We start from the raw sequence: 14,071 nt of genomic DNA, 5'->3' as shown, positions 1-14,071 counted from the left end.
AAAAATTTTTAAATTAAAAAAAAAAAAAAAAAAAAAAAAAAAAAAATAATATAAAATAAATTTAACAAAAAATTTATTATTTCATTATTCAAAATTTTCTAAGAGATATGTAAATATATGTATTCAAATTTTCTTATTTTTTTTTTTAAATAAACAAATATATATAAGTAGGTGCATAAGAAATATTTGTATTTCAAATCTTAAAAAAATAAAAATAATATCTTGCATATATTTTAGTAGCAAAATTATTTTTCTTTTATTTTTTTTATTCAGATTTTAAAAAAAATTACAAATAAAATTAGTATTTCATAATATAAGGTTGCATTTACATTTAAGAATTTTGAAAAATATTCTTCAAAATAATAAGGAATAGATGCATATTAAGCAACATTTTAACTTTAATATAATGTCATCTTTTTAAAATATATTTTTTATAATATATATTTATATGAAGATAAAAAAAAAAAAAAAAAAAAAAATTAAACAGATGAATTTTATATGTAAAACAAAAAAGATATACAATTTTTAATTATATTTAAAATATATTAGAGAACAAATATATACCTTTTAGCTAAAAATAAAAATGAATTATTTAAAATGATTAATATTTCGATACAACTGATACATTTCCAGCTTAATTAATATTTTAATAGGTTTCTTATGGAAATATTTTTTATAATAATAAATTTATTTAAAAAATTGTCTTGATATTTTTTAGAAAATGTATGTTTATTTTATTTCAAAAAAAAAAAAAAAAAAAAAAATTATTTATATAATAACTAAAAATCAATATTCTAAAATATTATTTGAAAAAACACAGAAAAAAAAAAAAAAAATTATAAAATAATATGAAAAACAATATATAAATATATATATGCTAATTATAAATAGACTACAGAAATAAAAAATATCTTAAGAAAAAAAAAATAAAATAATTAACTAAATGTGATAATATTAATTAAAAATCTTTTTTTTTTTTCTTAAATTCATCACATAAATAACATAATTGTGAACATGAAAAATGGTGATGGTGTTCACATTTATTAATATAAATAGTATCATTAGAAGAATAATATTTTTCATTATTTGTTTCTTCCTTTTTTGGATTATTATTATTATTATTATTATTATTATTATTATTATTTGTATTTAAATGGATATTAAAACAATGTTTATGCTTCATATCAAAATTTATTACCATTCCTTTTTTCTTTTCATATGTGTAATCTTTAATTTGCTGTCTAATTTTATTTTGAGTTATTTTATAATTCCCATTGAAAAAGGTATATATATCATTCATATTTTTTAATACTTCAATTAATGGTAGTTTAATTATTTTTATGTTAAATTTTTTATATATAAATAATAATCTTTTACATATTTTATGCGTATGACTATATGAATATATATTAATTACGAACAATATAATTTGTTCAAATAAATAACTAAAAAACAACACTTTGTAATTTTCATTCATTACTATTCCACTTATACTAATATAATTTTTCAGACATTCATTAATGATATTAAAAATTATATATTTATTAATATTCTCGTTAGCTAACTTATTTTTTTTTAAAACAAAAGTTAACATATAAATGTATAAAAAAATTGAATTGTATTCTTCTATGCTATATATCCAATAAGAGTTAATTAAATCATAATTTTTTTTTATTAAATAATCTTTCAAGTCATTTTCAACCATATCTCTTTCTTTAATTTTATCACAACTTGGAAATTTTTTTTTTTTAAAAGTTCCTATATCAATGCATTTATTTGAATTTCTTTTATAAACATTTTTATCATATATAGTCTCATAAGAATTATTTTGTAGTTTATTTATTTCATATTTTTTTGCAAATATACTTTCCTTTTTTTCTTTTTGCTCATTTTCTTTTTCCACACTTTTTTTATATTTATTTACAAAATAATCATAAAAAAATTTTACCTCCTTTTTATAATTTAAATCTTTTAATAACTCTTTTAAAAATGATTCTTTCTGAATTGTATACTTTGGTTTATCTTCTCCCTTTTTAAAAAATAACTTCCTTATTTGTTTTTTAAAAGGCATAGAATAATAATTATATACATCAATTTTATCGGAAAAATTAATATAATATACATCATCATAATTAATATTTTTTAAAAATTTCCACTTATTTATATTATTAAAAGTATCATAAATTTTTAAAATATTAATTTTTATTACCTTTAAGCACAACTCTATTATTTTTAAAAAGTTACCATGTTTCTCATAAATATATAATATTACGTTAATATTATTATATTTCTTATATAGATTTATATAATCTTCTGTATTTATATTTTTAACACATTTATATACCTTTTCTTTCTCACATCTGCAAAGAATATCTAAATAATTATAAAATATTTTCTTATATAAATATCTTTTTATTATTACTGGTAAATCTACTTTATATAGTAACAAAAAATATACCCTCTTTTCTACTTTATCTGAAAAATTATTTGAATGAATTAAACTGTTGATAAAAAATTTACAAATTTTAAGTAATTTAATACTAATTTTAGTACATGTCTTATTTTTTTCTTTCAATGAATTTACATTTTTTGGTTTATATTCATTTTTACTAAATTCATTATATATTTCTTCGTTAAAGTTTTTCATATCTTCATATGTCAAATCATTTAATTTTGTTTTCTTTATTTTTTTTATAATATTTTTATTCACACTGTTATTATTTGGATTTTTTTTAAAATCATTATCATCATTATCATCATTATTATCATTATCATCTTCTTTATTATTTTTATAATTACCACTTTTTTTAAAATCAAAAAAATTTTTTTTATAAGAATTTATTTTATCACTGTCGTTATTAAATATTTCTTTTTTTTTCTCCATAAAATTTTCCTTTTTGTTGTTTAATTTTTTCTCAAGGAATCTTCTAATATTATTATGAAAAGTAAAATAATTATTCAAAATATAACGAATAAATAAATCATTAAATATGTTGATATGCTTCAATAAATCAGTATAAAAAAGATACCCATATATTTTTTTTTTTAAGTTTTTTTCTTTAAAATAATAAAATATTTTATAATAGATATATTCATGTAAATTAGTTACATTATTATTCTTATAATAATCAAATAATATATTATAATAATGAAAATAATCTAGTATAATGCAATATATATTTATATATTTATTATTACAACTAAAAAATAAAATATACTTTAGTAAGTTTTCAATCTCCTTTTTCTTTATTTTATTTTCTCTTCTTAATCTTTTATTTTCGCATAACAGTAATAATTTTTTAACATATAATAATAAAATATATCTTAAATTATTTTTGCAAAATTTTATTGTAAATAAATTATTATTACTCATATTATTATTATTATTATTATTATTATTATTATTATTATTATTATTATTATTATTATTATTATTATTATTACTCTTCTTCTCCTTCTTCTTCTCATTCTTCTCCTTCTTCTTCTCATTCTTCTCCTTCTTCTTCTTCTTATTATTATTATTATGTTTTTCCTTTATCTTCTTTTTTGCTCTTATATTATTTATATTGTTAAAAGAAGAATAATTTTTTAATTCATTATTTTTAAATATGCTACTATTATATGTGGTACTATTATCCTTATATATATCTTCATCATCTCTATTTTTTTTATTGACATTTATTTTTTTATCTTTATTATCTATATGATTATTAGTATTTCTTTTATAATCATCACACATATTTAATATATTCTTTATATCAAAGAAAAAAACTGTTTTCATGATGTAATTTATTATGTTATAATAAAATAAATCACTATCTATAAAATATAACTCAACTCTTTTTTTTTTTATAAATATATTTTTCCTTTTTAATCCGAAAGTTTGAAAAAAAAATTCTATATTACTATTTGATCTATAAATTAAAAGTTGATTACGATAATTTTTATACATTTTAAAATAAGCCTTTTTTGTCTTTCTTAAAAGAGTTACTTGAAAAAGAAAATTAATAAAAAATATATTTAATGAATATTGAAAAAATAAATTATTAGAAAAAATAAAAAACAGTATTAACATGTAAGTTATACTATTTATCGTTTTGTAAATATGTTTTTTAATGAAAAATATTTGTAACATAATCCATCTAATTAAATCAGTAGTTTTATCGTTTTGGATTATGTTTATTTTAGAATTCATAAAATAGGACATCTTTATTGAAAAATTATTTATTTCATAAAAATGAAAACAATTATTAATACCATACAAAATTTCTTCATAAATTCTATCGGATATATTCTCTTCTAATTTTTCTTTTAAAATTTGTTTTAAATTGTTCTTGTAATTTATTAAAGTTATAACTAAATGTATATAAAATTCACAAATGTTTTCAACTAACTTATTTATAATATCATAATTATTGATAAAATTATAATAAAAAAACAAATTATTTATTAAAAAAAAAGATTCTGATAAAGATATTTGTAATAATAAAAATAATCCATTTTTGTCTAAATTAATATCTTTAAAATTAATTGTTTCAAAAATACTTTTTTCTTCATTATCTGTATTTCTTATTTCATCAATTACATTTATATGTTCCTTTTCTTTTTTTGTATTTATATTTTCTGTGCATAAATTTTCATTTTCATAACATTTTCTGATCTCTTTATTTAAAATTATTTCATCATTGTTTAATTTTTCTAAATAATTTGTTTTTTTTTTTTCTTTTTTATATATATATGTTTCTCCTTTTTTAAAATCAACATCAATTATCTTCTTTTTAATTTGAAATGAATTATTTTGTAACATAACACTTAAAAAATTTCTTTCTTTTGTAGAATTTAAATATTTTTTATCATATCTATTACATAAATAATTAATAATTGATATAATGTTTTTATTTAAATTGCAGTAATCCCCTCTCTCAAAAAAAAAATGAGAATATATAAAAAAGATATTATCATAATTAGATAAATTATTGAAAACAAAATTCTCATAAATATTTTTATATTTATCTTTTAAAATAAGTGTATTTTCTTTTCTGATAGAATATCTATTCATATTAATTGAAAATGGTAGTTTAAATATAATACAATATAAGTAATCAAAAAAAAAGTGAGTTTGATAAAAATTTTTAAATAAGTAGGAGGGAATATATATAGGATAATTCTCATTTTTTAAATTGTTTAATTTACAAAAGTTAAAAAAAAATATATTTTTTTTTCTAATTATATAAGATGTAAAGAATTCTGATATGGTTATTTTATCTTCATTATGTTTATTAAATAAAAAGGAACATATATGTAACGGTAATAGTGAAATTATATTTTCAATTTTTTTTTCTAAATCGATATTTTCAAAAATTTTACAAAACTTATTTATTAAACATATAAAAGAATATATTTTTCTAATTTTTTTTATACGTTTCTTTATATTTATATATTTATAAGCAAAGTAATTATCAAAATTCATGAAAGATCTTTTTACATTCTTCTGTACAAATAATTTTTCATTCTCTAACCTAATTTTATTTACTTTGTTAAATTTCATTGAAAATATAAATCTATTTAAATATGCTTCATTCAAAATAATTTTTTTCTTATTACGATTATTTCTATCATTTTTACTGTTATTTATAAAATTATAAAAAAATAAAAACAAATCATAATTTTTATCGTCATATAAGCAAAATATTCTATAAAATCGTTTAAAATAACCAATTAAATTATATATTAATGTATAATCGTTAAAATATATTTTTTTATTTATAATATATGGTTCGCTTGCATAAAAATATATGTTTTCTAAATTATAAACTTTAAATAATTTAAAAATGTATTCATATAAATTTATATTAAATTTAATACTTAATTCTAAACTTAAACTACATAATTTTAGTAATTCTTCTACACAAGTATTATCCACAACTTTTTTATTTATATAACATTTTTCAGAATCTAAAATTTTTCTAGTAATTTTTTGATTCCTTAAAAAGGAATTTTTACTAGATTCCTTTTCATTGGAAGAAACAGATGTATGATGTGATGAGCAGTTATATTGATCATTTAAATTAGAAGAAAGAGAAAAGTTAGAACAAGATGATGATGATGATATACAAGAAAATGTTGAAGAATGATTAGATAAAGATGAAGATGAAGATGATGTAGATATAGACGAAAAATTATTCTTTGATATAGGTTCTAATAAATTGTTTGATTCAATATTACACGAAAATGATGAAATGTTTTGATGTTTTTCTAAATTAGAATTCTCCTTTAAATGTTTGTTTTCAATATAAAAATCATTTATAATATTTATATCATTTCCTTTATATTTATCATAATTTTCAATAATATCTTTTATCTTCATCTCAAAAAGAAAAAAAAAAATTGTCTTTATTTTATTTTTTTTTTCATCCTCATTTAATGGAAAATCCATTAGAACACACATATTTCCCTAATATATAAAAAAAAAAAAAAAAATAATAAAATGTAAAGAAAAATAATTTTTTTTTTTTTTTTTTTTTTTTTTTCTTTTCTTCTTCTTACATTATACATATATAACAGTAGAATTAAAAGTAAATTGTACTTTTTATAATAAAAAAAAAGATATATTAAATATATGAATGAATTTAAAACAATTATATCAATCTTATTATTATTTAAAATATAAATATATATTAAATTTATATAAAAAAAATTAACTTCATTATTATTAATATTATTTATATTTATCTCATTTTTATTAAACAAATAAAAAAGAAAGTTTGAAATTTTATCATATTTATTAATCTTGATATTTTTAATATTTATTTTAATAGAATTATCATAAGATTCAAAATGTTTTTTACCTTCTGAAATTACACAACTATTTACATTAATTATTTTTTTTTCATATAATAAATATAAATGAAAATCTTTTCTTAAATACATTATTTGATAAATATATATCTTATATTTATCATAAATAATAATAATATTATTATCACAACTTTTTAAATAATAAATAGAATGAGTTAAATAAAATTTTTTTATTATTTTAATTTCAGATGTAAATTCTATAATAAATATTTTCTTCCCATAAGAAGAACAGAAGTAATTATTTTCTAATATACATAGAAAAGGTATATAATAAATTTCGTTTGATAATTCTTCTTCTGATTCTTCTAACAGGTTGCTTTTTTTTTTTTCTTGTATTTCTTGTTTCTCATATTTGTTTTTCTCGTTTTCATAATAATCATTAGTATTCATTATATCTCCATTCTCATCAAAATGAATGATAAAATATATACTATTATCACGAAAAACGGATATTTTATTGAAGTAAGATACTACTAATAAATTCTTATAAAAAGAAATACTTAATATTTTAAATTTAAATTTTATATCTTTTATTGTAGTAAATATATTATTAAAAATATTATTATTACTATTTAAGTAAATAATATTAAAATCACTAAAATATATTAATTTTTTTTCATCTGTTAATAATGAGTAGAAAATTTGATTTTCTTTAGATAAAAAATTATTTTTCTCAATATAAGAACATAAATATTTATACTGTATATTAGAACCATTAAAAAATAATTCATAAATAAATATACAATAATTTGTAGTTATGCATAATTTATTCAAATTATTTATATCCACATTTTTAATATTTTTAATTTTGTCATTTTTAATAATTATATAATAATTAGAATAAAAATTAATATCAAATTTTATATAATTTTCCTTATCATTTAATAATTCATCTATATAAAATTTTATTTTTTGTTCATTTATTGAATTATTTTCATTATTTTTAAAAAATATTAAAGAATTTAAATTTAATAATTTAAAACTAAAAATTAATATTTCGTCATTTTTCATTTGAAGACATAAAAAATTATTATTAAAACAATAGTGAGAAATATCCTTAATACTACATTTTTCATCATTATTATTATTAGAAGTATTAGAAGTAGTATTATTAGCAGTAGTAGTAGTAGTAGTAGTAGTAGTAGTATTACATATAGAATTTAAGAAATATACATTTTGATAATTAAAATTTCTCAAATAAAATAAATTATCTTTGTCATAAATAAATTTATAAATATTTCTTAATTTTAATATTTTTTTTTTTCTAATAAAATATTCTATATATAAAAAATTTATATCTTTTAATAAATTTTTATCTGTTATATGCACATTTTCTCTTTTTTCCTGTTTCTCTGAATTTTTTAAATCAACACTACAATTTTGTAATGAATCATTAAAATCAATTAATTCAGATTTTTTAGAATCATATGTATCAACATAACTTTCATTTTTCGAATTTGTAATTTTTTCTAATTTTGTATTATCTATTTTATTTTCTGTATTTAAATTTTTTATTTGATAGAATTCATAACTCTTATTTTTTATATATTTTCTATTTAAACTTTTTTTTTTTTTATATAAATAAAGATACTTATATATAATATTACTCATATGAATATTGAATTTAGTTAACTCATATTTATTTTGTTTAAGTAGTGAATGTAGCTCATTCTCATCTAAATCTAGTTCATTTTCATCCAATATATATTTCTCTCTTTTTTTTTCGTTATTTTTATTATATTTCTCTCTTTTTTTTTCATTATTTTTATTATATTTCTCTCTTTTTTTTTCTTTAGTCACTTCACATTTTGAATAAAATATTTCATCTTCCTTTTCTACACTATTATTATTTTTATTTTCATATATTTCTTTGATTATCCATTCATCTTCATTTTCATTTTCTAAATTTAAAATTTCATCAACTTTTTTATAAAATAAATTCTTTTCATTTACATTTAAATCTTTATGTATGTAATTTCTAATATTATCATCAGTTAAACTATTGCTCTTGTTAGTATTCTCATTATTTTCTTCATTTAATAAAATTAAATTTCCCTTTTCTTCATTTGTAAAATTATCATTATTTTGTATTTTAAAATTATCAATTTTCTCAAAAGTGTCACAATTATGTCCAAACTTTTTAAAATTATTTAATAATTTTTCATCATTTGTTTTTGATACATTTGAAAAAACTTTTTGTTGGTAATCTAAATTTAAAGACTCATAATTATTAACAAAAAAGGAATTTTCAATTTTATTTATGTTGTTTTCATTAGTTATAATTGTATTTTCATTATAAGAACATTTTTCTTCCTCATTAAAAAAGTTCTTATTTTTTATCATGTCAATTATATTATTTTTAGTTATCATTTTTTTTTTATTTTCCTTTATGTGTTCATTTATAATATTTTTTTTGTTAAAACTATTCAAAGAGAATTTTTCATTTAATTTCTCATTATTTCTTTCCATTGTAATTCATTTTTTTTTTTCTTTTTTATTTTTGTTAATTTCTTAACTTTTTATATTATTGAGAATATAGGTCTCATGTTTTCATGTAATCATTTTTTAAAAGATACAAAAAAAATTATATATAAATATATATATATATATATATGAATATAACTAAAAATTTTAATTAATAATTATAAACAAAAATATATTGAAAAATCTTTCAACTTTATTTTAGAAGTATTTTTTTATTTTTGATTAATTCTACATCTTAGATATTTTAAAAAATATCTTTTCAAAATTAATCATTCTATGATTAAAAAAAAAAAAAAAAAAATACGTGAAAATACTAAAAAAATATGATAAAATACTGACTTTTTATTTATTAATTTATTCATTTATTTTTTTTATTTTTTTATTTTTTTTTTTTTTTTTTGAACTTTTAATAATAGAAAAACATTTTAATCACAGTGATAACAATTTAAAGATAATTTGCATTACTCTTTTTTTTCCCATTTACTTTTTTCCTTTGAGTAAATTATTTTATTTTTTTTTTTTAAATATGTAAAATCAAGTTATATAATAAAAAAAAATAGGTAAATTGAATTTTCCTTTTTAAAAAATATATTATTTTAATTTGAAGTAATTTTTTTTCTTTTTTCTTCTTTCGTATTTCTTTTATTTTTTACATTTTTGCACTTTTTTCATTATTTACAAAAAACAATTAACTATATTTTAATAAAAATTATTTTTATTTTTCTCAGTTTATTATAATACTACTTAATAAATTATTACAGTGTTTTTATTCATTTATATATTTAAAATTTTTTTTTTTTAGAAAATTTTTACTTCAAAATTTTGAATAAATGAAAAATAATACTTTTACCAATTAACAACATTTTTTTTAAAAATTTACAAGATACAATACACATTTTAATATAAATGGAACAAAAAATAAAACAAAATAAAAATAAAAAATAAAAAATAATATTTATAGTTTTAATACACATATATATGTTAATATGTAATAAAGAAAGTCATGTATTCTGAAATATTAAAAGAAAATTTTTAAAACTTTATATGTTTTCTTTAATATATATTCATATATATATATATACACATATAAATATTTATAAGCATACAATATTTTTTTATAGGTATGCTTTAAAAATAAAATTAATTTTTCAATGTATTCCTTAATTTTATAAAAGAAAAAAATATTTAAAAAAAAAACATTTATTGTATAAAATGAATTGTATTCTATTATAAAATTATTATGTCTCCTAACTATTACAAAATTTCATATTTTTAATCTTATTATTAATTACAATCATTTTTTCTTTTATCATCATATATAATATTAATAACTGTAATATATTTCAAATTTTTGTTAAAATAAGAAAAAAATATTATCTTTCATATTTTTAATATTACAACATTTTATAATATATGCTTTTTTAAAATATTATCAATTTATCAAAGGAGTATTCATTATTTTTATTTAATAAATTTTTTCATATATAATTATATACTTACATTAAATATTTCTCCCTTTTAATAAAAATAAAATATATTTTTTACTCATTTTTTCATCCCATAAGTTTAGTAGAAAAGAAAAATTTGTCTCTTATTTATTTATGCATGTGCTTGAGGATGAGTGGAAAAAAAAAAAAAAAAAAAAAAAAAAAAATATTTTTAGAAAATATATTTTCTTAATTGACATAATTTTTTATTCCACAATTTTTTATTATTCTGTGAATCTTACAATATTATCCTCCTCAACATAATATTAAATCTATTTTTTTTTTATATATTTTTAATCTTATTCTTTTTCTTTTTTTTTAATTGTATTACACATTTTTTTGTATAATTCTTTTTGTTTTTTATTATAATCTACTTCTTCAATTTTCATTTTCTTTTCTAATGCTATCATCTCTACATTTTTATTATCCAATCTTTTAATTAACTCTATATTTTCTCTACATTTATCAAAGTCCTTTATAAAAAAAAAAAAAAAAAAAAAAATTTAAAAGAAAATTATCACATAATATATAAAGGCGAAAAAAAATTTGTTAAAGAAAAATATAACTAAATGATTTAATTATGAAATGAAATTTTATTATACTTGTAAACATAAAAATGAATTAGCTCTTCTAAGAAATATTTTTATGAGAGTATCCTTTTTTATAAATTTATTTTCACTGATTGTATCATCTTTTTTTTCTTCATTTATTTTATTTATTTCATTTATTTCCTTCTCTATATTTTTGTTATTTTCATAATAATTTAAGACATCATTCAGATTCATTAAATTTTCTAAAATTATATTACATTGATTAATACACTCAGATAACTCATTTTTTTTAAAATGATACAAAGATAGATTTAATCGCAAACTTATTTGCATATCTCTATTTTTTGTAGTTGGGTATCCTAAAAAAAATTAAGAAAAATAATAAAAAAAAAAAGATGAAAAATAATAAAAAAAAAAAGGTCAAAAATAATAAAAAAATAAAAGGTCAAAAATAATAAAAAAAAAAGGTCAAAAATAATAAAAAAATCTTAAATTTTTTAAATCATTTAAAAAAAAAAAAAAAAAATATATATATATATATTAATAATATAAATATACCTCTCATTGAATATTTTATGCATTCTTTTAATGCTTGTCTCCATAAATTATTAGCATCTTCTATTTCACCCTATAAAAAACAAAAAGATTGTATGTTTGAATAAATATATTTTTTTTTTTCTTTTTAAACATTTTTCCATTTTAAATTTGCTTCATTTTTTAATTCTTCTGGGTCTAAATCTTCAGATAAAAACATTATCAAAAATATAAATATTTTACAAAAACTATATTTCTTTTTAATTTTTATAAATCTTAAAGAAAAATAAAGGTAATAAGTAATTATATAGTTTTAAAAATAGTAAGTTTTTTACTTATAATGTATTTTTAAAAATATATAATTAGAAAAAAAATAAAAAAAAAAAATTTTTAATTTAAAAATTAAAATTATGTGTTGTATTTATTTAGTTCTTTTAATAAGAATTCCTTGAAAAAAAAAAAAAAAAAAAAAATATAAAAAATATATTTATGTGTATAAGAATAACTAGTAAATAGTTATATTTACATATTTTATTAAAACATGAAAGTTTTTTTTTTTTTTTTTTTTTTTTTTTTTTTTTTTATACTTTTAATTGGACAAATGCCTTAAAACGAGGGGAAATTTCTTTCTTTTCACAAAAAGTCATTTCAGCAAATGTTTTTTTAAATTCATTAGGTAAAAAAATATTATCCCTTAAGAAAAAAAAAAGAAATAAATATACATTTATATAAATAAAAAGTAATATACATATATATATCTATATTTATGTATATATATATTTATAGAAAATAATAAAAAATATCAAACCAGCTAAATTTGTCTGATCCTCTTGGTTCAACAATTTTCCCCTAAAAAAAAAAATAAAAATCATAATAAAAAGGAAAAATTTAAATAATTTTTTTTTACGATTTAATTATGTAAAAAAAATTAATAAAAGAATTTTATTTTGAAATAATTAAATGTTAATTGTATAAAAATAGTTTTAAATATATATATATATAAATATATACATGAGTTACTCCTTTAAACGAATGTACATTTTCTCCATCATAAATAGAATAAACACAAATAGCATGACATTTATTATCCTTCAATAAAAATAAATAAATAAACATATATATATATATATCTTTTTAAGTATATAATTAATATTAATTTACATTAAATTTTGAAACAATTTCATAAATTCCTTTTGACCCAATTGCTTTTTGCATCCATTTTCTTAAAAATTATAAAAGAAAATAATAATATATTCATAATATTATTTTATTTTTTATTGTTTTTTATTTTTTTTCTCAAAATATTAATACATAAAAGGTCCAGGAAAAAAATTTAGACAATCTATATATAATCCTGTATCTTCTGTTATAACAATTTGTTTTTTATTATTTTGGGAATTTTTCTCATTTAACATTTCAAAAGCATTTTTAACTTTATGTTCATTTATCTCTATTATGTTATCTGATTGAATTTCGATTACTACATATACATATATATATATTAAAAACTAATTAGAACATTTTTTTTGTTTTTCTTTTTTTAAAATAAAAATAAAATTTTATCAATATTAATAAAAGTATTAAGAAAAACAAAAAAGTAACGAAAAAAAAATTTGTTCTATTATAAAATAAAAGAAAAAATATATATTTATTTATTATAATCACATTTTCCTTTTCTAATTAAAATTATTGTATTTAGAAAAAATAAGAATAAAATATAAAACGATTCAAAATTACTAACAATCAAAGTCTACAAATTCAATTTTTAATTCATTATTCATCATTCTTTCAATTTCCATCTTCTTATTTTTATTTCCAGTAACCAGATATAAATCCATCTCACTAAACTTTTATATAAATGAAAGTATATATTTTATTTTTTTTTATTTTTATAATACTACAACAAAAATGAAGAAAAAATTTAAAGATAAAAAATTATAGAAAAAAAAGTTTAAAAATGTCAAATATCAAAAATAAAAAGTATTAAAAAAAAAAAAAAATTATATATATATATAAATAGTATTCTAATATTCAAGAAAAATTCTCCAAATCAAAATAAAAAGTTTTTATAATTGATATTTTAAATTAAAAATTTTATTCAAAAATAATTAACCAAAAAAAAAAAAAAAAAAAAAAAAAAAAAAAAAAAAAAAAAAA

At 15.0% G+C, this 14,071-nt stretch overlaps 3 protein-coding genes across 3 annotated transcripts; all 3 read right to left on the bottom strand.

Moving 5' to 3' along the window:
• Positions 1 to 958: 958 nt before the first annotated feature.
• Positions 959 to 9,228, bottom strand: PGAL8A_00084200 (conserved Plasmodium protein, unknown function; the record flags this gene model as incomplete). The annotated part of the gene is made up of 2 exons (XM_028670910.1): positions 959 to 6,454; positions 6,547 to 9,228. 2 exons carry the CDS (start codon positions 9,226 to 9,228, stop codon positions 959 to 961), a joined length of 8,178 nt encoding a protein of 2,725 aa, XP_028525960.1.
• A 1,900-nt stretch (positions 9,229 to 11,128) lies between these two features.
• On the bottom strand, positions 11,129 to 12,134 carry PGAL8A_00084100 (conserved Plasmodium protein, unknown function; the record flags this gene model as incomplete). Its single annotated transcript, XM_028670899.1, has 4 exons — positions 11,129 to 11,302; positions 11,432 to 11,739; positions 11,939 to 12,008; positions 12,069 to 12,134. The coding sequence occupies 4 exons, from the start codon at positions 12,132 to 12,134 to the stop codon at positions 11,129 to 11,131; spliced, it is 618 nt and encodes a 205-aa protein (XP_028525959.1).
• Positions 12,135 to 12,322: 188 nt separating this feature from the next.
• PGAL8A_00084000 (Ham1-like protein, putative) lies at positions 12,323 to 13,752 on the bottom strand (the record flags this gene model as incomplete). The annotated part of the gene is made up of 7 exons (XM_028670888.1): positions 12,323 to 12,361; positions 12,502 to 12,607; positions 12,723 to 12,763; positions 12,926 to 13,003; positions 13,076 to 13,136; positions 13,226 to 13,394; positions 13,656 to 13,752. The coding sequence occupies 7 exons, from the start codon at positions 13,750 to 13,752 to the stop codon at positions 12,323 to 12,325; spliced, it is 591 nt and encodes a 196-aa protein (XP_028525958.1).
• Between the last annotated feature and the right edge of the window lie 319 nt (positions 13,753 to 14,071).

The sequence above is a fragment of the Plasmodium gallinaceum genome (genome assembly GCF_900005855.1).
Source record: "Plasmodium gallinaceum strain 8A genome assembly, contig: PGAL8A_v1_60, whole genome shotgun sequence".
In the NCBI taxonomy this organism is placed as follows: domain Eukaryota; phylum Apicomplexa; class Aconoidasida; order Haemosporida; family Plasmodiidae; genus Plasmodium; species Plasmodium gallinaceum.
Note: the sequence above shows the minus strand (reverse complement) of the source record. Positions and strands in the feature narration are given on the sequence as shown.